General features: G+C 41.1%; 1 protein-coding gene across 1 annotated transcript in view; it reads right to left on the bottom strand.

Annotated features, from left to right (window-relative positions):
* The window catches only part of MAP1B (microtubule associated protein 1B), a 102,002-nt gene extending 78,964 nt beyond the window's left edge, over window positions 1-23,038 (bottom strand). Inside the window, exons 1-2 of the mRNA XM_081310147.1 lie at window positions 22,443-23,038; window positions 14,090-14,191 (exon numbers count right to left, since the gene is read on the bottom strand). Of these exons, the coding sequence (XP_081166273.1) occupies window positions 14,090-14,191; window positions 22,443-22,626 (286 nt within the window). The 5' untranslated portion in view covers window positions 22,627-23,038. The remainder of the gene's footprint in view (window positions 1-14,089; window positions 14,192-22,442) is intronic.
* Window positions 23,039-25,052: the final 2,014 nt, after the last annotated feature.

The following is a 25,052-nucleotide window of genomic DNA, read 5'->3' as shown; positions in this document are numbered from 1 at the left end:
TTTAAAGGAAATCTATAACAAAGAAATTGCTTGCAATGTAAATAATGATTGCAAATTGTCAGATTTCTTATGCAGTTTATTTTTCAAATCTAAGAGCTAATTATAGTTTCTCAAGCCATGACACCTCATCAGTCATTGTCACTCCTACTAAGCCTGTGTTTCTGGCATTAACCTAAGGCTCTTTATCACGGGTGTTACCCTGAGGCCTCCTTATTTCCCTGGTTAGAAGATAATTGCATTCCTGCTTTCAGTTACAACTGGGAGGGAAAAGCCATTTCTGAAAGTTAGAATCCAGAAAGATTTTTAAAAAACTATTCCTATGGGTTGGGGTGGTGATTCAGTTGTAGAGTGCTTACCTAGCATGTGTGAGGCCCTCCCTGGGTTCGATTCTCAGCACCGCATATAAATAAATAAAATAAAAATCCATTGTCAACTAAAACAACAACAAAACTATCTCTATGATTAATTTAAGTTCTTTGGTCTCTATTTTCCTCATTCAAAGTATATTTTTGTTTATTGGGGTTTTCTTTTCTTTTTTTTTTAATTGTAAGTTAAGATTTCTCCTCCCTCTCTTCTTCCTTCCTTCCCTCTCCTTCTTTTCTTCCTTCCTTTCTTCCCCTTTTTGTAACTAGTTTCAATCTTACCAAGCATTGGAAATCCATTGCTGGCTAAAGGAGTCCAGCAATAGAAATTTCTATGTCATGATGGAATCATATTTCTAGATGACCCCTAGAGTGAGTTAATTTGCCAAATTATTCCGTTTATATTTATATTCTGGGATGTCATTCCAAAGGCTCCAAATAATCTGTTCTATGTATAAGACAAATAAAACAAAAATAAGCTAGAGTATAATACTAAATATAATACATAATGTAATGTTTCTTTTAAAAGCAAATACTGATCAGCTGACATGTTAGCTGCCTTAAAACAACCTCAAATCAACATTATTTGTAGAAAAGGCGGCTGTGACTGGAGAGTAGGGAGGACACACAGAGAAAATGCAGGAGGGAAACAGATGGTATTCGAGAGGGAAAAGTGCATGAGTGACATGGGCGAGGGAGCAACAGGAGAGCACAAGAGTAAGCTCGACATCTGAGGCTGCTGCTGGTGCAACACGCCGTCTGTGGTTCAGGACACTCACTTTTACCAGTAAAAAGAGTATGGTCCAGGGCTGGGGATGTGACTCAAGCGGTAGCGCGCTCGCCTGGCATGCGTGCGGCCCGGGTTCGATCCTCAGCACCACATACAAACAAAGATGTTGTGTCTGCCGATAACTAAAGAATAAATATTAAAAAAAAATTCTCTCTCTCTCTCTCTCTCTCTCTAAGGAAAAAAAAAAAGAGTATGGTCCAAAGCAATGATAAAAAGCTTAGTCAACCCATAATTCTGCACCACAGTGTTTATTATCAAGTATGATGTGCTGTACACAATTGGATGCACTGTTTCTATGTGCCTGACAGCACAATAGGCTTCTCTGCACAGCATGACCACAGACATGTGAGTCATGCATTGTGCTATGACGTTGGGATAGACATCACGTCACCAAGGGACTTTTCACCTTCCTAATAATAATCTGGAACCCCTGGGGTGTCACTGAAATATTATGTGGCACATAACTGTAATATAAAACAAAGCAAACAATGCACATGCTCATAACTAAATTTGGATGTAAACAACTACATAATTTAGCCCTATAACTGTCTATTTCTAGGATCCAAATATATTTTGGACAATCTTTAAGCATAAGTAATAAATCTTTAAAAATAATTTCACTTATTTCTTTTACCTCTTTTTTGGTCCTACCTCCCTTTGGGGTATTAAATCCAGGGGTGCTTTACCATTTGGCTACATCCCAAATCCTTTTTTTTTTTTTTATTTTGTGACAGTGTCTTGCTCCATTGGTACATTCTCACTAAACTGCTGAGATTGGCTTCAAACTCTCATCCTCCTGATTCAGCCTCCCAAGTTGCTGGGATTACAGGAATGTACCACTGCACCATGTCTTTGTTGGGTTTTGTGTTTATAAGCTTATTAGGAGTGAGAAGACAATTATCTAGTTAAAACACGTTTTCTTAGGCAAGGAATATAGGAAGCAGGAAGAAAAAAATGATAGGGGCTTAGTAATGGGTGGACCTATCGTATGTACACAAGGCCAGTGTAAATGTAGTTAACTTAGTACTTATTTCACAAACTTGGAGATTTTTTGGAAGTTATCTACAACATTGCTATGGTCTCTTTCTCCATACTCCCCCTTTCTTTACAGCAGTTTTGGGTTATTTTGGAATATCTAGAACCAATGACTTTTCCAGCACTATAACTTTCAGGGATAGTAGTTGTTCTATACTAAAATATGATGATAAAATATCTAGGTGGCTGTCTGTTGACTACCTCAACATGAATGGTTTTGCTCAGGAATAGGAATTCAGTACTCATCAGCATACTCTCAGGCCTACAGGGTGATAACCACTGGAGTTCATGAGGACCCTGAGGCACAGGGAAAAGACCTTCCTCTGTAAATGCATGGATAAATGCACTAGATTATTCTGGATTCCAAGTAGGTAGCAAATGTTCTTTTTCCTCTTGAATGAGAACATCTCTCTTGGCCTATGTTCCAAATAAATTCCAATATTTCCATAAAGAGTACATTATCTCTTTTAAAAAATATCCTTTGAAAATATCATTATATTGGGGAGGGAGAAGGCATAATGGATTTCTAAATTCATATTTTCCATAAATCATTGGAATATATCTTGGCTTAATGCACAAATTGAGTTTAGGAATTCTAAGTTATTTCTAAATAAATGTGAAGTGTTCACATAAAAGAAATGACTATATGACTGCAATCCAGAATTTTGTAAAATAATAATCCCACAAGGAATTAGGACAACTCTATTAACTAGAATTTTTTATTCACTAGGTCACCCTACTTTCCATCTATGGAATATTATCATTAATGGTATTAATGTATACAAATTCTCTTTCAAGTTTTAAAATACTCTAAGTTTCTCTGTGAATACATAAAGTCACATCCAATGTTTAATGAGGAATTTAAACAATTTTTGCAAAACATGATCAAATTAGAGATTGAAATCATTACCTTAAAGATATTAGATACCAACAGCCAATCATAAGATGTATTACCATAAAAATCACTTTTCCTTTTGGATCGTCATGGCTTTCTGATAATGATTACCTGTATGCAAGTTGTACACCGTCAGTAATAATTTGACTTGAGCATGGCTTCCCAAGGGCATTCATATCTGCGTGTACTGACTTGTTAAATTACCTTGTGCTAATTAATGGTTCACATGACAAGATATGCATAGCTGATCATGCTTATTAAAATGCAGGCCACTCTCAATTATCTATAACAAACAATGTGCCTGGGACTTTTTAACACATTCAACCTACAGATAATTCCCAGAACTCATGAGATTCAAACCTTCAGCCTCCTTCCAAAGATCTGTGAGTAAGTAGCTAATCTGAGGCTCAAAGCAGCATCAAACAGCAACATGCAAGTTCTCATTATAATGGAAAAAACAAAATGAAGCTATTTCCTCTTTGGCATTGCATAGATAAAATACCCATGAATTTGACTTTTGAAATTCTTTCCATGCAGGTGTTTGGCATAGTACAAACAGGATTAAGTTTCATCTTGTTTGGTCTGCCTACAAGGTAAAGACAGATGGAAAAAGTCAAGGGCCAAGAGTCCCCAAACCAAGAAATCATAAGCCTGTGCACATTCCCTTAAAATTGGTAATCCTAATAGATGGGACAGGCAGATTTTTTAAACAAAATATGTTAGTGTTTTAAAACCTGGATCAAAAATCATCTTAAGCTAAATGGAGTAGGATAAGTTCCTGTCTACATTTCAGCAATGAGGCAATTTGGTAAGAATTCATGGAATCATGGAACACAAAACCTGGAAGGGACTCTGCGACATTTAGCCCATCTTTTTTTTTTTTTAATTTTATTTATTTATTTATTTATTTATTTATTTATTTATTTATTTTTTGTACAATCCCCTGGCATTCTGGAGTTTGGTAAGGATAGCTCCTGGGCTTTTCTGTATTTTTAGTTCTCGGCGGACACAACATCTTTGTTGGTATGTGGTGCCGAGGATCGAACCCGGGCCGCATGCATGCCAGGCGAGCGCGCTACCGCTTGAGCCACATCCCCAGCCCCTTAGCCAATCTTTTCCCAACTGTGTTCCACAAAAATCTAGATCCACAGAAGAGAGTAGTGGTGGAGGTGACTGGTAAAAATTTATGGTTCAGAGCTGGGGATATAGCTCAGCTGGTAGAGTGCTCACCTTGCATGCACAATCCCCAGCACCACATAATAATAATAATAATAATAATAATAATAATAATAATAATAACTATCATTAGTAGTATTAGTATTAGTATTATTTGTGGTTGAATAAAATTAAACTTATGCACATACACTTTATGCCTCTACAAAAATGAGAGAGTAGGCCACTGTTCCCAAGCTTATTTTGCCCTGGAATTCTTTTCCACTGACCATTTTATTTTAAGATTTTGCAGAACTAATGACTGGGAGAACAAAGTTTAAGGTGCCTTAATCTAGTATAATCCCTTTATAGCAACTTTTTAGGGAGCCACATGAGTGACTCCAGTATGGAGATGTTGCACTTGATGGTCAGGCTTCCAGACTCTCTGGAAGAGGGAAGGTCCTGGAAAACAGCTCACAACTGTCCCCACAGCTCCCTTCCCCTGACACAGGAACAGCTAAATTGGACGCCTTCCTAAGTGTCCATCCTAGCTGTGGAGCAGTGAACAGATTATTCTCATGTTTGTTTCCATAAAACCTTGCACTTTCACAATCTCTCCCTAGTATCTTTGGAGGCTGCCAACATACAATTTTCCAGCACTGAGAGATGAAGACAATCTTGAAATTAAGCATATATGTCCAATTTAGTGGTTTTGTTCTCACATGTTTTCAGAGGAGGTGAATCCTTAAAATATCAATTTGATTTTTTCAATATTGAATTAAAGGGCTCAATTTTAAACCTAGCTTCAAATTAGGGAATAATGTAATTCAGTCTGGATTACAAATTTCCTGAGTCACAAAGAGAATTCAATGCATTAGAATCTGTTGTGCTAATGCCACAATTGAAATAGATAATATATTTCAGTGCATGTTTTTATGCATACATATATATTTTTTAAAATATCCTCAACACAGAGAACTCAGGACGACATCCGTGCAAAACTCTCATTTGGCACATGTCACATCTTGACTTAGTTGCTTTATTTACACACTCAATTGTAAGCAACTCTCAGTCCAGGATTTACTTACAGGTCTTCTTATGACCTTGCAGAGCTAGGACTGGGATTGTGCCTGGAGGCAGAACGTAAATATTTAATGTCAAATTGGCTGATGATAGGGCACATTTAAAAATGATATGCCATATAATGTGAAAATATTATCTCCTTTCCAATGAATTAGAATATGATTGATAAGGTATTCTCTCTCATGCATGAGTGTACACACACATACACACTTCACTGAGGCACCTCATGGGACTTCACACTGACACTTCTTTCTTTTTTTTATGCTGGGGGTTGAACTCAGAAGTGCTTTATCACTAAGCTACATCCCCAGCACCATCTTTCTTTCTTTCTTTTTTTTTTTTTTTTTTTTAATTTTCAGACAGGGTCCTGATAAGTTGCTGAGGTTGGCTTTGAACCCACAATCCTCTTGCCTTAGCCTCCTGAACTGCTGGGACTAAAGGTGTGTGCCACTGTGTGCAGCTGATCACCTCTTCTTTATTGAAATGCACCACCCAAAACTCTTGTATTTGAGTTGAGAAATTGTTTGAAATTCTAGCAGGCATCTAGTGCAATTCAAAGGGCAGGAATCCCACAAAGTTGTTTTCATCAGACTCTCAAAAGTTGAAAAGGCAGAGGGACAACTGCTCAAAATGGCTAAGGAACTCTGCACTAAGAACCATTCACCTGGGCTGCAGAATGTACTCCATCTTTAATTTAATTGTTCTTCAAATATGACATTTCTGCTGACTGATGTTTCAGGGAGCAAAAAACAACGTCAACCTGGAGCAGCGTCCCTGGGGCTGGGATCCACAGAAATGAGGTGCTCACTCAGGGAAGCCGCTGTTCCTCCCGCACACCACTGATGTGTGTTGCTGAAAGGAATCTGGGAATTTAGACCAAATGCTCAACGGAGGATTATTATACTCGCAGCTCCACTGAAAGCTGGTTTTATTAAGAAAGAAAAGGCCAGTGTGAACAGCTTAACAGCAAAGTGCTGGTGTAAGGGACTTTCTTCTGTGACAACAAAGGTACTCCTTAGGACGTATTTGATCTTAGCCCCTCAGGAACACAGGCAGCAACTGCTAGACTCGGCTTGACCTAAAACGGGGTGTGGTATGGCGTAGTTTTTGAGCCCTCATATTTAATGACTTACTTTTATTCTCAGATCCCATAGACTCTCTTGCTGCATTTTCTATGAACATTCATTTCCCCAGTCCTAACTACAGGCAATCCTTTATCGGAGGTTGGAAGAGCTGATGTGAATAACATTACTTTTGTCTTGGACTTCTGCTAATTTCCCCAGCCCCCGTGGTCCATTTTCAAGCACGTTTCCTCAGGACCATTTCTTACTTTCTCCCACGTCTCTAGGATCAAGGACATCTGACTTCACATGCAACAGAACTTACTGCAGCCGCGGAAACAAAAGAGGTAAGCCCTGGAGTATGATGTTTGGGGACACTGGATCGTTGCCTCGGTAGCGGTTTAATTAGTCCTGGGTAGAGTAGGGGGGGGCGCTGGTACCTGGGTAACCTTTGTCACTGTGACTACATCTACGGATGAACAATCAAAATGCACCACTCATTATGATTTCCATTCTCGCCCTTTGTCTTCTTTAGGGATTTGAGTAGGCCTGTCCCTCTCTTTCTCTTATACACACATACAGAGTTTGTAAATTAAGGACATACTTTCTTTGTTAAACAGCACAGTATTTTTTTAAAGCTGTGAGTGACTTTTCCCAACTACATTATGAACAGTGGCATACCTCCCTTATTCTTCCATCTGTCCCTTGACAGTTTCTTGCCTATCAGTGAGTGCTCAACAGTATTATGTAATCTATCAGTTTTTGCTCTGTTCCTCATCTTCCACTTGGATTTATGGCATGCTACCACAAATGCTGAAAATGTCCCAGAAAGAAGATGCAAACAGAGGCAGCAAACAGAAAGGGCCTGTGACCACCCCAATGGCTTGCTGTCACCGCGTGCTTTAAAAACATGGTGCTTTGGTCTCTGGCAATGAAGACAAAAGCGCTGACATTCCACGTGGGACACCGTCCTTGCTCGGCAGTGTCAGCAGCTGCTCTGGAAGGCACTTAGCTGGATTTAATGGAAGGGTTATTGACATTCCCTAAAATGGCTTCTGAGCCCAGGCAGCCAATTTCCTGCTCCCTTCCTGCCCATGCCTGCCTGTGTCTACTGGTTCCACAGTGCCCATTAGGAACCGCTTGAGAGCCATTATAGTCAGCAGACTAAAACAGCCTTTCTACTCTGGAAAAAAAAAAAGTGAGATGAATGGGTATTTCTAGGGTGGTCTGAATAAGCCATCATTAACTACCCTGAGGAATGTAGGTGCTTGAACATAGCAATGAAGCACTGTTTTATTCCTTTTTGATGGCCATACCTGGAAAAAAAAAAAAGCATCACATATGTGTGAGGATGTGGATCTAAAGAAATCCCTCAAATTTCAAAGCTGAGCAAATGTAAACCACTCAGGAATTACGCCTTATGCTGTGGACACTACAAAACCCTGGCTCTACTCCTTGGAAGGTCTGGTTCTTTGACGATTTCAAAGGGAGCAAGCAGTTGCCTGCAAAGTCTGAATGGGGGCAGTGGGGCGAGAGCAGGGAGTGGAGGAGCTGCAGATCACTCTGCCCTCCCTGCACGGGGCCAGGAAAGCTTAGGGCAGGAAGCAATAGGGGGAAAGACTAGGGATTTGCATTTAATGAGTCTCCTTCCTAGGCAGGCAGCATTGACCTAAATGGATCTTAAATAGAGGTCTGGTTACTTCAACAAAATTAAGGCTCTCTATTTGCTCCTTTCCTCTAAAACCATGATTCTGCCTATCATTTCTTTTGCTTTTTTAAAATTATTTTTTAGTTGTCAATAGACCTTTATTTGATTTATTTATATGCGGTGCTGAGAAACGAACCCACATGCTAGGCAGGCACTCTACCTCTGAGCCACCCCCCCAGCTCCTCCTATCATTTCATATGACAGTGCAGTGACGAAAAACGAGTGAGCCCTGTGGACTTGGGGGCAGGTACCTAGCCCTGAGATGTGCACCTGTGACAGAGAAAATGTGAGGATAAAGGATCTGCTTTCCCTTCAAAATTGCAGGTTCCCTGAGCATAAAGTGAGCCAATGGAATGCAACTGGAACATACATTCGTGTGCTTTATTGTTAAAGGTTGGAAGCAGGGTTGAAAAAAGGCATCTATCACTCCCTGTCACAGAGCAGCTCACGTATTCTAGACACATACAATTGAGCTATAATTCTACACAATGACAGACTAACTATACAAGTCCAGACAGAGGAAGATGACTAAAAATATTCTAAGACCCTTTTCCAAGAGCAGTTTAGCATTTTCTTATCATTCTACCGGTAAATATTAGCTATAAAACCTTTCCTCGTTAATGTCAAAGGGAAGAGAGGATCCGAACGACTGAAATTCAAAGGGCTGATTTTAATTCTCCATCAAAAAACCAATCTCCAGGCAGGATATTTTTAGCAGTCACTCAGCACCAATCTAAAGATGCTCAGCTGTGGTTTGTTTATCTTCCATGGAAAAGGCATGCATTCTTAAACAAAACCTCCCCTATCCACATTACAAAATCAGCCACATCATAGGAAGGGTTTTGTGAATGTGATCTAGGAGTTATAAAACTAGTGGAAATATGCCAAATTCTTAGTATTTATCCAGCTAAGAAAATACACTACAAGAAACCTCAGTTTCTTCTAACTGGCAAAATTTACAGTCTCTTGTTGATTGGAGAGAGTGGAAGAGAAAGCTGAGTGGTTGAATGGAGTGGAAGAAGTTACACAGTGAGAAAGCAGGCTGGGACTCTCCTAGCATCTCAGCATCCTTACCTGCACAAGGACAGGACCATTTTGCAAATGGTCTACAGCCCTGCTCTGCTCCTGGTGACCCAGCACTCCAAAGCGACACCTCCTTTTTTAACTCTTATGCCCAAAGGATCTTACTAAACTCAGTCACTGAATGTCGCTGCTGCCATCTTCACAGACCAGCAGCTTCATACCCCTTGATAATTCCAGAGGTAACAATTTCTCAGGGAAACATCTTTAATACAAAGTAAAAATTATTACCATTATTACCAGCCAAATATCTAAATCCAATATTTCCCATAGACAGTAATAATCACCATCTTTAATACAAATTAAACATCATTACCATTATTACCAGCCAAATATCTAAATCCAGTATTTCCCATAGACAGTAATAATCACCATCTTTAATACAAATTAAACATCATTACCATTATTACCAGCCAAATATCTAGATCCAATATTTCCCATAGAAAATAATAATCACCAAAACCCCAAGCCAAATAGATTTTTACAAGGGAGATAATACGAATATTAGTGTAGATTTACTGTTTGTTATGTGATAAAGCCTGTTTTAAGATTTATACACATGCATTTGAATCCTCATGCAAACCCTATGAGGTAGGAATGATCATTTCCATTTACAGATAAGAAAACCAAGGCAGAGGATGTTGAAGTCACTGTCCAAGTCAATCCAGAAAATCAGTGGAAGAGCTAGGATCCAACATGGGAGTTTGGCTCCAGAATCTGTATTCTTTTTTTTTTTAATAGTTTTTATTTACTTATTTATTGATGGACTTTTATTTTATTCACTTACTTTCATATGCAGTGCTGAGAATGGAACCCAGTGCCTCACACATGTGAGGTAAGCGCTCTACCACTGAGCCACAACCCCAGCCCAGAGAATCTGTATTCTTAATTGTTACATTATGTTGCTGGTCAGCAACTTCGTTATCAAAATTTCAAAACTGTTTTAATAAGCAGACAACAGTGGCAAAAGGAAAAAGAAAAATGAAACATTTTCCGTCTGATGTCCCTTGTCCTGGCAATGTTTTTCACTTGTTCTGAAATGGTGCCTGTCTACCACAGATAGTCATGGGGCACTTCCTATAGCCCCAGGAGAGATCCTCCCCCAATACTGTATGAAAAGTTACATCTAATGTTAAATTTGAGAAAGAAGCAATAGGAATGGAAAATGAATGACATTCTATACTGTAAGGCAAACCTACGCTTCCCATGGTCTTACTTTTGTAGTAAGACTTATAAAAACGATTTGCATCCAGCAGGGTTAAGGGACAAAATTTCTAGGATATAATACACCAAAAAAAAAAAAAAACCTTTGTGATGGTATTTGAATTCATAAGTATAAGGAAATGTAAGATTTGTTCTATTTTGAAAAATCTCAACTACTGACCTGTCACTTGAGTGAAAGACTGGAGAACTCTCAAAAGAACCTCATCTCTTCTCTCAAGATGACTGTGCTTGCCTGCATCAGCTCCCTCCCATGTGGGGTGGCCAGGAAGCCTAGCATCAGGGCAGCTCAGCAAGAAGTGCCCTGGGGACATGGCAGGCATGGCAGGTGTGGCTAAGTCACTGTAGGCAAGTCAATGCTGTAGCACACTCAAGACCCTAAGATGAACCTGATGATTGACCACTCCAAGAACTGCAGTCGCCAGAGTTGGACAGGGCTGAACGATCCCAGGACTAAGGTTCTGGGGGATGGGGACCCTCCACTCCCCATTCATATGATGCCATCCCCACCTTGTGTGGAGAAAGCACTTATATGCCAGGTTCCTGCCCAAAGGATATCTATCTTAGATGATTAAACTGATTAGAGTGGTCTTGAACGAGAGCAAATCCTGAAGAAAGAGCCTTAATGAAGCTCAAAACTCTAGAACAAGGGATAAACTGGTACAAAGGAATGAACCTAGCTGTGCCATTTGCAGGGTCTGTTAGCTGTACTTGGAGGTGTAACAACAACCTGAGCCCTAATCAACTATGCCAGGGGATGAGTATTTTACTGTAACTCTGCTAAACAGAGTCGGGGGGCGGGGGGGGGGGGCATCTCTCAAAGCCAGGGAAGAAAGAAGGAGAGAAGAAAAAGTAAAAAAACCAAAATAAAACAAAAAAACCCTGTGAAGCCTGAACTTGACACAGGATGCTAGATTTGATGTTGAGCTGCCTGTGGTTGTTAATACCTCCTCTCGTGACATAAATGTCATAAAAGTAATGAATACGTTTGCTTTGTCTGTTGCATGTCCTCACCCACCTCACTCTCCATAGTGCCTGGCACCTTGTAGGTGCCATTTCAGTATTTATTTTTACATATTTTAGTTGTCAATGGATCTTTTTATTTTATTTTTTTAAATTTATATGTGGTGCTGGGGATCGAACTCAGGGCCTCACACATGTCAGGCAAGTGCTCTACCACTGAGCCACTACTCCAGCCCCCCATTTCAGTATTTTAAAACCAAGTGAATGAGTGGCTTTATTCTTTTTTAATCATTCTTTTTGTTCCTTGTCTCAAAAGTTAACTTTGATTCTTAAAACTCTAAATGCAGAGATTCAGTTAACTCCACTTTCAGGGATCTGCAGGATACAAGTTTGCTTTTAGAATTTCAAGTGAAAAGGGAAGAGAACACTAGGCTTGGAGTCACTAAGAAACACACCTCAAATTTCTCCAGTTTGTTCAGGAAAAGCTATAGGTTTCCGTGGCCCAATCCAAGGAAAATGCTTTAATTTCTATGTACCTCAATTTTGTATTCTTGTTTTCTGATGTCTCCTCTTTCTAAAACACACCTGAAACTAAATATGACATGTATGTTATCATCTACAGACTAAACATCCAAGGATTTGGGAACATTTTGGATTCTGGATTTTTTTATTTGGGATGTTCAACTGGTAAAAATGTGGGCAAATGTTCCAAAAATCTCCAAGTTCCAAAATCTGAGACCTTCAGTTTCATGCATTTTGAATAAGGAATAATCAACATATGAAACAGTCTTAATAAGAAAACTTCATGTTTCCCACATACAGGCATCACTATAATAGCTCCATTAGAGGTTTAAGTTCCCAGAGAAGGCTGGGGCCTACATATGCTTGAGATGGAAAATCATTACACCAGTCCTTTCTGCAGTTGGTAAGAATGGTAAGGATGCTGTGCATGTAAAGGCCAGTTTTTAAACAGAGCATCAAGCATAGCACTTGATAGAACTAGGTAGGTGACCAGCTCTTATACAGGTGATAGAAGGAGAGGAGAAAAGAAAAGGGTACATTAGGTTGAAGTGATAATTTGGAGGGACTTGATTTTTTTAGCCCACAAGAGAAATATTAGCTAGGTCTTTGGTCTAAAAATGGTTAATTTTTCAGAAATTCTTACAAATTTTCATTTTTCAATACACAGTTGTCTTTCTTATAAGGTCAACCCAAATGTGAATGAACGCAACAAGATGTTTACAAACATGATGTTTACAAAAAAGAAAACAAGTCCCACAGTCATAGCAAGAAAACCAGAACAACTTATAGGAAAAGGATAAAAACTTGGCTTTTATATGTTGAAATAAACATACTTGTTAGTAAAGGGTACTTCTCTTAGTTTTTGTGGGATGGTTTGAAAAGTTATGGAGATTTTGCAAGACATGAAAATAACAAGAGAGACAATCTAATACTGTACTTGTCCTTCAGTAAATCATATCCTGCCTGATAAGTCTCTGGATCATTCCTTTCCTCAACCCAATGCAACATTACTTAAGAACTGATTTTTCATAGGGCTTTGAAGCAAGTTTAACTTTCAATGAAAAAAAAAATTCCCCCTAATTTTCTCTTAATCGATTCACCCATCCATGCTTGAATGCTACAATTCATTTGGATAACTAAAATGTATGGGATTTCATCCTAATATCAAACTTAAAAAAAAACACAGGACAATCCCATGGGCATAATACTATAGCCAAGTATGATTCATGAAGGCACTGACATTCCATAAAAGTCATTTCAAATCTCAATGTACATATTATAATAGAGGATGATCTAATCATCCCCCAAAGACTAAACCTCATTTCTGATGTTATAGCAATGCCAATAAAATAAGTAATCATAGAGCCAAAGCATGTAGACAGAAAAGTGTTTTCTCTCTTATTTTACATAAAATTCAAATGAAGTCAAGAAATCAAGCACAATATAGTTTCAATAGCAAAGTTTTTGGAAAACACAACCTGGGTTTGAAGCTCTTATGGACCAGAAATTGTTTCATAATCCCCAAATGTGACAAACTGGGAAAAATAAGGGTCACAACTCACAAGAGGAAGAAGAGATGTGAATTCAGCATGAATCTATCACCAGCACCAGAGACATGCAACAGGGCACATCTCCAGGGAGGCAGGAATCTTCAAGGATGACAAATGTTTGTGTCCTTACCTTTAATTATTCTGCAGTGTTCTTTTTCATCTCTAAAAGAAAGGCTATTTTAACAGCAGTTTGGAATATCAAACTCTCTTACCCACAGTAAGAAAGGTAGATGATAATGCAATGGGGATAATAAAGAAAAGATAAAATGAAATGTAGTAGATGTCTCCTTTTTCTTTCAAGAGGAGGAAGTTGTGGGATTCTGGGAGCATCCTATTTGAATTCATAATTTCATTTGGGTAAAATTAACATTTAAATAGTTTGCAATCACTTGAGTTTAGAGTATGGAGAGTTAAAAAATATTAGCCTAGAACTTAAATATCTAAGAATTCACAAAATGAATAATCCACACAGCTATAATTTGGAGTAGGCTTTCTTAAACTGTGGCTGCTGGCTAAGTAGTTGATAATAACCAGTACAAAGAATCATGTAGCAGTTCAAGAATATCTTTCCCCTAGATATCAATCCAGAGTCCCACACAAAGCTTCCAGCCAGTGGCCTATTCCCTTGTCCTTTCAAATTCTAGCCTGACTAATACAGAAGCCTCACCTGGGACTTCAGGAGAGAATCTTGCAGAGTGTCGAGATACAAAAAGTTTGAGTTCTTGATCCAAGTTGCATTCAATCAGGTTTGTGTCCCATGATCGGATTCCTAAGGAGGAAAAGGAAGAGTTGACAGACTTCCAGTTAGTCATTTCAGAGTGGTTTGGAAAACATCACTGCTACATTTCTCAGGCTTTAGAGGAGACTATAGAGTCCTTTTCTGAAGAGGTTGGTGACTAGCAGTGGATGGCCACAAAGTGGGAAGGCCAGGGAGGTCTCTCCACCAGGCCACAAGGGAAGGATAACCATCATCGGGGACTGAACTTCTGCCCCTCATAAAACATAAATGCAGCTTTGCTGGAAGAGTCAAAGAAAACAACTATTAGGGAAATGACAGGCTCTCCTCCAGGGAGGGAAGAGAAAGGGCAGGAAGACGGCGAGTTTGTTTGTGGCTGAGAGGTCACTGGACTATCTCTAGCTTTCTCATGGTTCACTTGCAGTGGCAAGACAATATAAAAAGCAGGTGGAGAAGCCATAAGGGAGCTGCAATCAGGGAGCCTAGGCCTCTGTCTTTCAAATGATGTTCTTGTTAGTGTGTGTAGTATATGATTTCTTCTTTTTTTTTTTTTTTTAAACCAGGGATTGAACCCGGAGGCGTTTAACCGCTAAGCCACATCTCCAGTATTTTTTATATTTTATTTAGAGACAGGGTCTCACTAAGTTGCTGAGGCTGGCTTGGAACTCAAGATTCTCCTTTCTCAGCTTCCCTAGCCGCTGGGATTACAGGCATGCACCACCCTGCCCGGCTGATTTCTTTCCTGTACCCATCTCATTTTTTTAACCTATGTTTCTCAACCCCTAGATATCCATCCAAAATGTACATGATCTTTGATAAGCAGGTCTCAAGACTTGGCTTTGATAAGCAGGGTGGATCTCAAGACTTGGCCCATGTGTTCTCTCAGGCATTACCTGCCCAACTTGGCAAGCAGCGCATTCATTCACAATTGTTAGCTGTATTAAAGTTTCTTATCCAGAATCAAAGAAATATGGCAACATTTTGTACTTTATTAAGCCGTTGCTGATGTTGGGGGCCATGAACTTCCTTTCAGTTGAGACCTCCTTTCACTGGACTGAAAGGAACATCAGCAGTGAGAACACAAGATCAAGTCTGGGAATGATGGTGGTTTCCTGTGCCCATGCCCCACCTCCTCAGACTTTTCCTTTCTCCTCCCTCCAGCTCCTCATCCCAAAGGGGATGGCTCAGAGGGAAATCCAGAGAGCACTGGATGAGAGAGAACTGGAGAGCAATTCAGGGAAAACTGAGGAAACCCAGGATTCTGGAGTGAGATTGTGTGTGTGCACGCGCGTGCATGTGCGTACATTTATATTTTTCCGAGCAGATGGCTCATGGTGGAGCCAGTACATAGCATTCATGATTGCATCCTTGTTTACAGCATCCTCAATTACCAAGAACAAATTTCTGCAACAACAAACACTTACTGCCCATGTCCTAAAGGTAGGAGCTTGAACCTCTGGGTACAACACTGCAGGTAAAATATCTCTAAATAGCCAGTTATTCAATCATTCTTGTTGATCGTTTGTTGTGCACAGAGACCAGAGGGTTTAAATGGCAGTGTGCTAAACACATCTCCAAATCCTGAATGCCTATCTGTATTTACCTCCACTTATGATTTATTCAGTTTTCTTATTTTACAAAGAATTTGTTCTTACCTTGATATAGATATATATATTCACATACATACATATATGTACACATCTGTGCTTATATATACATATATATATATACACACACACATATATGTATACATGTGTGTCTATATGTGCATTTTTTTTCTGGAAACACATATTAAATACCTTCAGATTACACATCAAATACCTTTTCAACCATGAGGAATATTTTCAAATAGACTTATGTCCACTAAATAAAGGCAGAAATTCCCCACATGATCAATGAGAAGAATTCAGAAATGGAAGAGTTAACAGCCCTAAAGAGTGGATAAATTATAAGGGGGGATTTTATGGGTCTCCCTGGAAACATTAATGGCCTCAGTTTGCATTTGTGCTAATGGAGTATTTAAATTTTAACAAGAAAGGCATGTTGAGATTTTGCAGCTCTTTTTAGTACAGAAATGATAAATGGTTTCTTTTTTTGTTTCCCGAAGAGCTTGACAGGTTGAGAGGTCTGAATTCATTAGAATATTTTACTTCAACATATACACTATATACCAGCCTAGTGTGAAAAATCATTGCGTTTCTGTCTGCGTCTGACTTAATTGGTATTGTTGACTGAATTCTCCAAGCTGCAGGTCAGAGCTCCACTTTGTCTTCTAGCTTGTCAAGCTGGGTCAATAAGTTAATAATGAGACATATGTATTTAAATTAAATTCATACAATTTTTCTGTCTTTGTTCTAAATAATGTCTAAATTGCTACATTATTTGAATGACTCCATCTGGGGTTATGCGTATGCGTGCTCTTACATTATTGTTTGTCATTTTTTCCTTTGCTTTGGAAGTGCACTCTACCATTGAGCTACATACATGTTTGCACTTCCAATTAAACTAAAAATTTAGGGTTCTCTTTCTATCAGAGCAATTTCCAGCCAAATTATTTCTTAACAATGCACAATCACTACTATCACTTTTCAAATAAAGATCAAAGGGATTTACTAGTTATTTTTTGTTGGAAAGGAAAATTTGGGGATCAGGCCACTTTCTATACCAATTGTAGAAAGAAAATATTCAGAATTGCTTTGTACCATCTGCTGGATAATATCAGTGAAGGGAGAGTATTATTCACTGAAGGCTCATTTGCATTGAGTAGGTTTCGGTATCTCCCCTTTGTGCCTAATATGGAGCCAACAGTGGGACCTCTAGAGTTCATAGCACAGAAACTATTCTTGTTGGTCTTTCCCACTTTCTCCCTTCTCAGAATCTGTGGCTGGATGGGATCCTGGGTATTGGTTAAGAGATTCTGAGCAGGCTTTTAGAAGCAGGTTATCTTGGTCAGCAATGGGAGAAGAGAAATCAGGAGAAATTCCTGGCCCTCTTTCTGATTATCCTCCCAAAAGTCCCCAAGTGCAGCTCTTCCCTGAGGCTTTCCTTCTCCAGCAGTCTCTAACTGCTGCACCCTTCTTGGCTTACCCAGGTGGGGAACAACTGCTAACTCCAGCAGTTTTTAAACATCTGGGCCCAAAAGGGCATCTGTTACCCCTAAGAACACTCCTGGCTGCTAAATGGGTTTGGCCCAGCCCTGGGAAGTGAGCACTATCATTGGTCTATCCTTGGTGACAAGAGAGTAACAAAGGGTTTTTTTCTTCTCAGTTCTGTGACCCCACATGGTAGAAGTACACAAAGAGGAGGGGAATGTGCATGTGACACTTACAGATGGAAAAGTGGGGGAAAGAAAAGGTGTGTGTAAGGGGGGGGGGGTCACCACAGAGTAAGTCAGGGTGAAAAAGGAAGAGTCCGGTATCCTTGAAGTCTACAATCTGGATTTCTCCAAGCTTACCCTGATGCATGCATTTTGCAGGATTGTTTAATGAAACCAACAATTTTTTAAAAGCACCTCCCTTTTAAAAGCTAAAAAGACACACACAAAAAAACCCAAAAACCTAGATTCTTAAAAACAACTGCAGATTGAAGAAAGCAGAATAAAATGACCTGCATTGCATGTTGTCATTTGGGCCTTTAATGAGTTGATCTGCCTCTATGGGCTTTAATTATTGTTTCTGAGAAATGGGCTTTTGAATGTATTTTTGTAAATACCTAAATAACTAACCTATAATCATAAGACTCTATTGGTAAAACCATGCCAAAAAGTGAACTGAAACCATAATAGAAGCATAAGCTAAGGAAACAATTAAAAAGTAAATGCTAATTTAAGAAAGGCTTTACTTTTCAGAGACAAGATTTTCCTATTTTTTTCCCTTGACCTAACTTTCAATTTGATTTTTTCCCTATTTTTTATAAGCTAGCAACTTGATGTTCATTACCTATGTTACATACATAGTTCATAATTTCAAGTATTGATAATAAATAATTCAGATCTTATAAAACATCTTATGATAGAAGCAAATAATAATTGATTTATGATCATTTATTTATTTGACCTAAAAGTTAGAAGTTATTTTAAAGTGAGCCCTTAGGAGGCTGTAGCTCAGTGGTGGAGCACTTGCCTCCCATGTATGAGCACCGGGTTCAATCCTCAGCACAACATAAAAGTAAATAAATAAAATAAAGGTATTGTGTCTATCTACAAAAATATATATAATATATTACTTAAAATATATATAATATATTATATATTTTAATATATATTTATAAATATATATTATATTTATATATATTTTTAAGTGAGCCCTTAGAGAAGGTTAACAATGAATCATCTATTTAATGACCTTAAGTTTTGGGACTGGCTTGTGTTTCAGTATGGATCACAGAGCCCTTAGTAGATAATACCAACTACTCGATGCAAGCAGAAATCTATCACATTTTGACTTAGAAAAGTAAAGATGAGTACAATAAATTTAATACCTTATAACATTTCATTTAACTACCACTTATTATATTAGAAGAAAATGGAATTTGTATTTATTTATTGGTACTGAGGATTGTACCCAGGGCCTCACACATGCTGGGCAAGTGCTCTACTACTGAGCTTCATCTCCAGACCTGATAATGAAATTAAACCCAAATCTTTCCTGGGTTCTTAATTCTCTTATCATTTTAGACTAAACCCATTCAATAAAGTGACATCAGAATGTTACAATATAATCAGCTAAATCTAAATCTCAAAATCCAGGGCAGTTACACACACCAATAAATTCAATTTGCAAGACACCCATATATGTAATCTAGATTTTTAAAAAAACATGCACACACACATACCCCCCCCCCCAAAAAAAAAAAAAACCAGAACAAAACAAACTTGAGGAGCAGGTGTTCTGTTAAAATCCAAGGATGACTGGATAAACACATGTTGAGGGTGAATTGCAGGGGCGGGGGTGGGTGGGTATTGCCAAGGAATAATAGTTGGTGATAGCCACAATGATTCAGTCCTGCATAACTGAATCAGTAAAGCTAGAGGACATGGAAACAATTGTTTCAAACTCAGAAATAACCAAACCTGTCATTGTGCTTTGTAAATACAGTTGAGAAAACAAGAGTGACCATTTCTCTTGGCTTCAAGAAGCATTTATTAAGCATCCACATTAGGATGTCTCAGGCATGTTGGTTTACCATGCTACTATCATCCCTCTACAGATTTATAGATTATCTTCTAGGCTTCCCAGAGGGTCCTCAGTAACCAGATGGCAAGTCACCAGGGTCTCCAATCCCACAGAACCTCAATGAAGACAGGAAGGGAAATAATAAGAAAGAGTAACCAATGAGAAAATGGTTTCCCAGACTCCACGCAGCAGGGCCCAGTTAAAAGCGGAGCTCCCTGGAGCAGCTCCATCTTGCTTCACACACATGGCCTGCAGGGTTCAGCAACAACAGCGGTGGCATCAGAGTGACCTCTGGAGGAGGCCCAGCTGGGACCTGCCCACTGAAGCTGCAACATGTCATACACAGGGAAAGAAATCCTGCTCACCCTGTTGCTAAGACATGTCAGACTTTCTGAATGAAAAGCTGGGGAGTGGTATTCTCACTTAGCATTGGAAGCCCTGCAGCCTGATTTGCATTGGAGACCCCAGGACCCAGGAGAGCAATCTCCAGAGAAACAACAGCATCTGTTACTGCCCACAGGAAATGGCTCTGCTCACTCACTTGGCTGATTCTTAATGGGATCAATACAGCCATTTCGGAATTCTGCACAAAAATGTGACCAAATTAAGGAATTAAAAATCAGGAAGGCAAGGTGATGGCAAAGGAGATGGGGGTGGGGTTCTGGAATTGCAGTAATATCTGTTATTATCTGGATAACACAGGTGTGTTCATTTTGTGAAAAATCCATTGAGCTGTTCATCTATGATTTGTGCCCTTTCATCTCTAATACTTCAACAGGATTAAATTTAAAAAAAAAATCAGAAAGATGAATTTTTATTACTAAGTGCTAGTAGTGTGAAAAAGAGTATAGAGGGAGCAATAGTTGGCTGCATCTGTTTTGTCCTTCAGCGGAAGCAACTTGAATAAACCCCCTGAGGAATGGGACACTGAAAGGATGATCAGCTGAGTAACAAAGCGAGAAGATAATTATGGTGGGAAGGTGAGTGCTGAACCATCTCCCTGCATGGGGCGCTGCCCACAAGTGGATGACTGTACAAAGGCAAGCTCTGAAAACTGCTGTATTGAAATCTCCCTCAGATATTAGCCTGCCCTGCGCCAACATCATGACAGGGTCAGAAAAGGAGTGACGCTGCAGTACTGGCACTCCAGTCACTGATAAGCGGTGTGACCTTGAGCAGGTCCCCTTCCTGCCTCTGGGCCCTCATCTGGAAAATAAGGATGAGGATCCCTCCCTGAACCACATTGGGTGATTAGGAAAATTTTGTAGCTAGAAATCACCTCCCTATATGTCATTATTCCCAGGCAATGCTACTGACAAATGATTTTTTAAAAAAATCAAAGTCATTGATTCCCACAATAGCCACGCCCAAAATAAGAATGTGCAAAAATTTTCCAGGAGAAAAATGTGCAAATAAACAAAATTAGAATAAATCAGATCAAAGGCCTATAGTTTGAGAACGTAGGGTTATTGAGGTGCTCAAATAAAACATTTCATTTTTAAAGTCTCTTATTTTTATTTTTTTTTTTCCGAATGAATTATCATGACTGCTTTCTGTTCTCATTTTTTTTTTCCTTTTTTAAGCTGAAAAGAAAAATCAGTGCTTTAAAGTTAAACAAAAGAACAAGGTCTGCAACTCCAGTCTCCACCCTGCAGCCTTTTGTTCTGGGGACAAGTGGCCATTTCCAAGTGCAGAAGAAGCAGATGACAAGCGTTTATTTATTTATTTATTTTTTCATCTAAAACAAGGCTTTTCTTCCGCCTTTTATTGGGGTGAGGGGGAACCGGGAAGGAGGGCTGCGTGAACGCCCTTTGTCCGCCTCGGGCTGCCGTAGAGACCGCAGTGCGGACTGCACCACGCCCACCAGCCGGTGTCTCCGGGCAGAAAGGCTTCAGCACCACCCCGAGAGAATAGAGCCAGGCTGGGGCTGCAGAGAGACCCGGCGACCTCTGTCAGGGGCGCGGGGATGGCCAGGACGCCGGGGGTAGACGAAAAGGCAGAGATCATAACTGCCACCCTGGAGTCGAGCGCAACAAAGCCAGGCAAGAGGGAGAGGTGGGGGCGAGTAGCCCCCGCCAGCCTGAGGCTCCCGCAAAGCGCACGCCCTGCCAGCCGTGCCTAGTGGGGGCGCCGCAGTGCGGGGGGCAGGTGCGGCTGGCGGGGTGTGGGCACTGCGGCAGTCCGGGTGGGGCTGAAGGGCGGGTCGGTCCGCACGTCCGAGGCTGCGCCCGCCGGGACCCTCCCAGCCCCGCCCAAGGTTCCGGGCGAACCGCTACCCTGCTCTGCCGAGCGCGCTCCTGGTGCACACATCGGGCGAGGGGCTGGCCCTACCCGCTGACGCCCCCTTCCCCATTCAATATACCACTCCCAAGGCTGATACTTTTTAAAGAAGCCCCACCCCACAACTTGGGGTCCCATTGTCCCTTCTCAAAGCTGCAGCTCAGACCTCAGGGGCAGCGGCGAGGCGGGCTTCGTCTGGGAAACGAGCGCAGGCGGTTCTCCATCCCTAAGTCCCGAGGGGTGGGGGGAGCGGGCGTGGCCCTAGGACTAGCCTAGTCATTCTGAGGAAAGAAAGGATCGGGAAGTTTTACGCCAGAAAAGGCAGTTCTCGGGGGCTTCGGTGGCCGTGGTGAGGATGGTTCCCACGGGCCCTGGCACATGGTGTTTCAACCCTCAGGTCTGCGGGTGAGAGGGATCCCAGCTTTTGCTAAGGCGAAGAAGGGTGCTGAAGGGAGTGGTTGCATCAGGTCTACTACCACCATCCCCCCCTTTGCCTCCTGCGATTGCGGCTTTATTATGGCCTTTGCTCCTCTGACACCTGCATTTCACTTAGCGGGAGAGGCGGTGGCCAACTCGACTGTGGCTGCGGACCGTCCTGGTGACTGATCCCTCAAGGTTATCAGAGACTCTCCCTCTAGGTCTCAAATTTAATATTCGGGTTATTCCCCGAAATGACCAGAAAAGAGTCCAGGTCGAGTGCGGGAGGAGATCCGGAAGGACGTGGGTGCGGGGCGCGCCGCTCCAGGGGAGCTGGGTGGCCGTCGCGCCCTGGGTGGGGTCGTGTTTGCGCGTCTCCCGGTGCGCGTCCCTGGGGGCGAGGGGCCGCTTACCGAGCTCGATGTTGCCAATAGCACGCCGCAGGTGCTCTTCGGTCACGGTCTCACCGACCACCACCAGCAAGTAGAACTTGCTGTCGAGGAAGCGGTGCGACAGGCTGGGAGAAGTGGACGCCGCCGGGTTGGCGATGCTGCCGGATGGCTCCGGCTCGGTGGCTTCCACCACCACGGTCGCCATCCTGCCGGCCCGATATGCCTCGGCGAAGTGTTCCTCTCCTGCCGCTCCTCAGCTCTGCGGCAGGAGAAAGGATTATCTCCGAAGGTGCTGTCTCCGCTCCGCCCCCTGCGTCCCCCCTCCTCCCGGCGCAGCGCCGCCTCCCCCTCCGCCTTCTCGGAGGCGGTGGAGAGTGCGCGGGGAGAGGAGCGGGGAGTGAGAGAGGGCGGGGAGGCGCCGCTTTTATATGGAGACTAGGCAGGGAGCCCGGGAGGAGGAGGAAGAGGAGGAGGAAGGGACCACCGGGCACATCCTCACGCGGTGGCTGCCTCGGCTCTTCCAGCCGTTGGCCCAGGGCTGATGTCATCTGCAGCAAATCATCTTGCCTGCGGCCCGGAAGCTGAAGGGACGAGGTGTGCGGACAATGGTCTGGGCAGGGCCGCGAACCAAGGGGCTGGGGGACCCAAAGGGCTCCTGCTGCAACCGTGAAGTGGGAAGGCACGCAGTCTACACACACACACACACACCCCCTCCCACGCACCTACTGCCTTCTCCAAACCCTCATCCCGCCTATGCAGGAGAATGGGATGAGTTTCTATTTTCAGAGTGGAGATATTTCCCACGTCCTAGGTGCACAAAGTCAGGCCTTCGTCTATGTCCAGTCCATGATGAAGCCAGGGTCTGAGATCTGTGATAGCTACAGTGGACAGGTGCCCAGGATACTCTCCCCAGGAAGACTGGAATCTGTCTTTTCTTTAACCTTGTGGGTTTAGGAAGACATGTTTACTGATATTTATCAATAGCAATATTTACCACCTTCGCTTAAAAGAATGCATGAAAATTGCAAAAACTAAGCCTACTTTTGTTTAGTCTTGAACTTTTCTTTTAAGAGCTAATGGTGGAAAAGCACTGCCTTTGTGGTGCTTATGGGAAATGAGATGAATACAGATATATTATCTCAGATACAGATTTCTTAATAATATTCTGAACAGATATTTTCAGGCATAACAAAGAATAAAGATACTGTCTCTAACCAGCAGGATTACAGCAACTATAATGTACTCTTCAATTCCCTGGGGAACACACAGGCAAAATTATTTCATGTGACAGTGATGTCTTAAAATACATGTAGCATCAGGAATTTTTATCGCCTTTGTCTATGTTTAGAAAAACTCATTAAAATTTTTAAAAGACAACCCATCTACAACCATTTTCCACAAGTATAATGAGTATAGCTTTTGTCTCAGGGAGGAAGGGAGGATGAAGAGGGGACAAACTGTGCAAACATGATGCCACCATAAAAACTGGAGAATTAGAGTTAGGGAAGAGAGGTGGACAGAAATGAGAGTAGTCAATGAGCTGTAATACAAGAATGCATGTTAGTAAAAAACTAATAATAATTTTTAAAAAGTGGATATTCTGAATTCCAAAATAACCCAATATCTTAGATATTAACAGCCGTAGCTTACTTATGTACCCTTTGCCCCCTTTTCCTGCAATCTTGAATAGGAGAGGCAGTGAGCAGCAAAAGACTGTGGGTCCCCTCCTATATGCCAGTCTGATCAATGGGAAATAAAGGTACCATCTGGTCAATAGCATTTGATGTCTGCAACAAATTCACTGGAGAGCTCCAGACACTAGTAAACAGAGCCTAGGAGTTTCTAAGTGAAGTGTCAATAGATTATGGTCAAGATGTTCAATCACTATGGAATCCCATAAGGGGGCTGGAGGTAATGTGAAGAATAGTCTGGCAGGGCTTAGCCATTGGAGTCCAGCATCACCTAGTGATCCCCTCCCTTCTCTGAGTCACCATTGCCTCCATGTATGTGATAGTTTTCTTTTACTATTCAATTTATTCTTAAATTTATTTTGAAATAAATTCTCTTTTGCTATATACATGGAAATACTAATATCCTTATATGTAGAAGATATTCATAAAATATACATAATGAAAATAAATTGATTAAGTTCCTGCTATACATATTATTTGCTCAAGATTGAGGCATATCCTATCTTCTATAAAAACATGTTAGCAAGCATTAGAGAGGTGTGAAAAACACAGTAGTATCTGGGTTGTTCCCCTATGTTAAAGCAGAAGGTAGGATGAAAAATACAACAAAAGGACTTTCTCACTATAATATGCAGTGAAAGGCCATGACCATGAACTACTCCCATCATCATCTGGACAGACATAATGGCAGAACACAGACTAAGAATGCATACTGTTGGGCTGGGGTTGTGGCTCAGTGGTAGAGCGCTTGTCTCAAATGCATGGGGCACTGGGTTTGATCACACAAATAAATAAAATAAAGGTATTGTGCCCATCTACAACTAAAAAAATTTTTTAAAAAGAATGCATACTGCTGCTTTATAGCTCTGTAACTTTGAGCAAGTGACATTTTTTTTTTGATATTCAGACCCCTCATGTATATGGTAAGAAGAATAAGCTC

The sequence above is a fragment of the Spermophilus citellus genome (genome assembly GCF_964194105.1).
Source record: "Spermophilus citellus genome assembly, chromosome: 1".
Lineage (NCBI taxonomy): Eukaryota > Metazoa > Chordata > Mammalia > Rodentia > Sciuridae > Spermophilus > Spermophilus citellus.
Note: the sequence above shows the minus strand (reverse complement) of the source record. Positions and strands in the feature narration are given on the sequence as shown.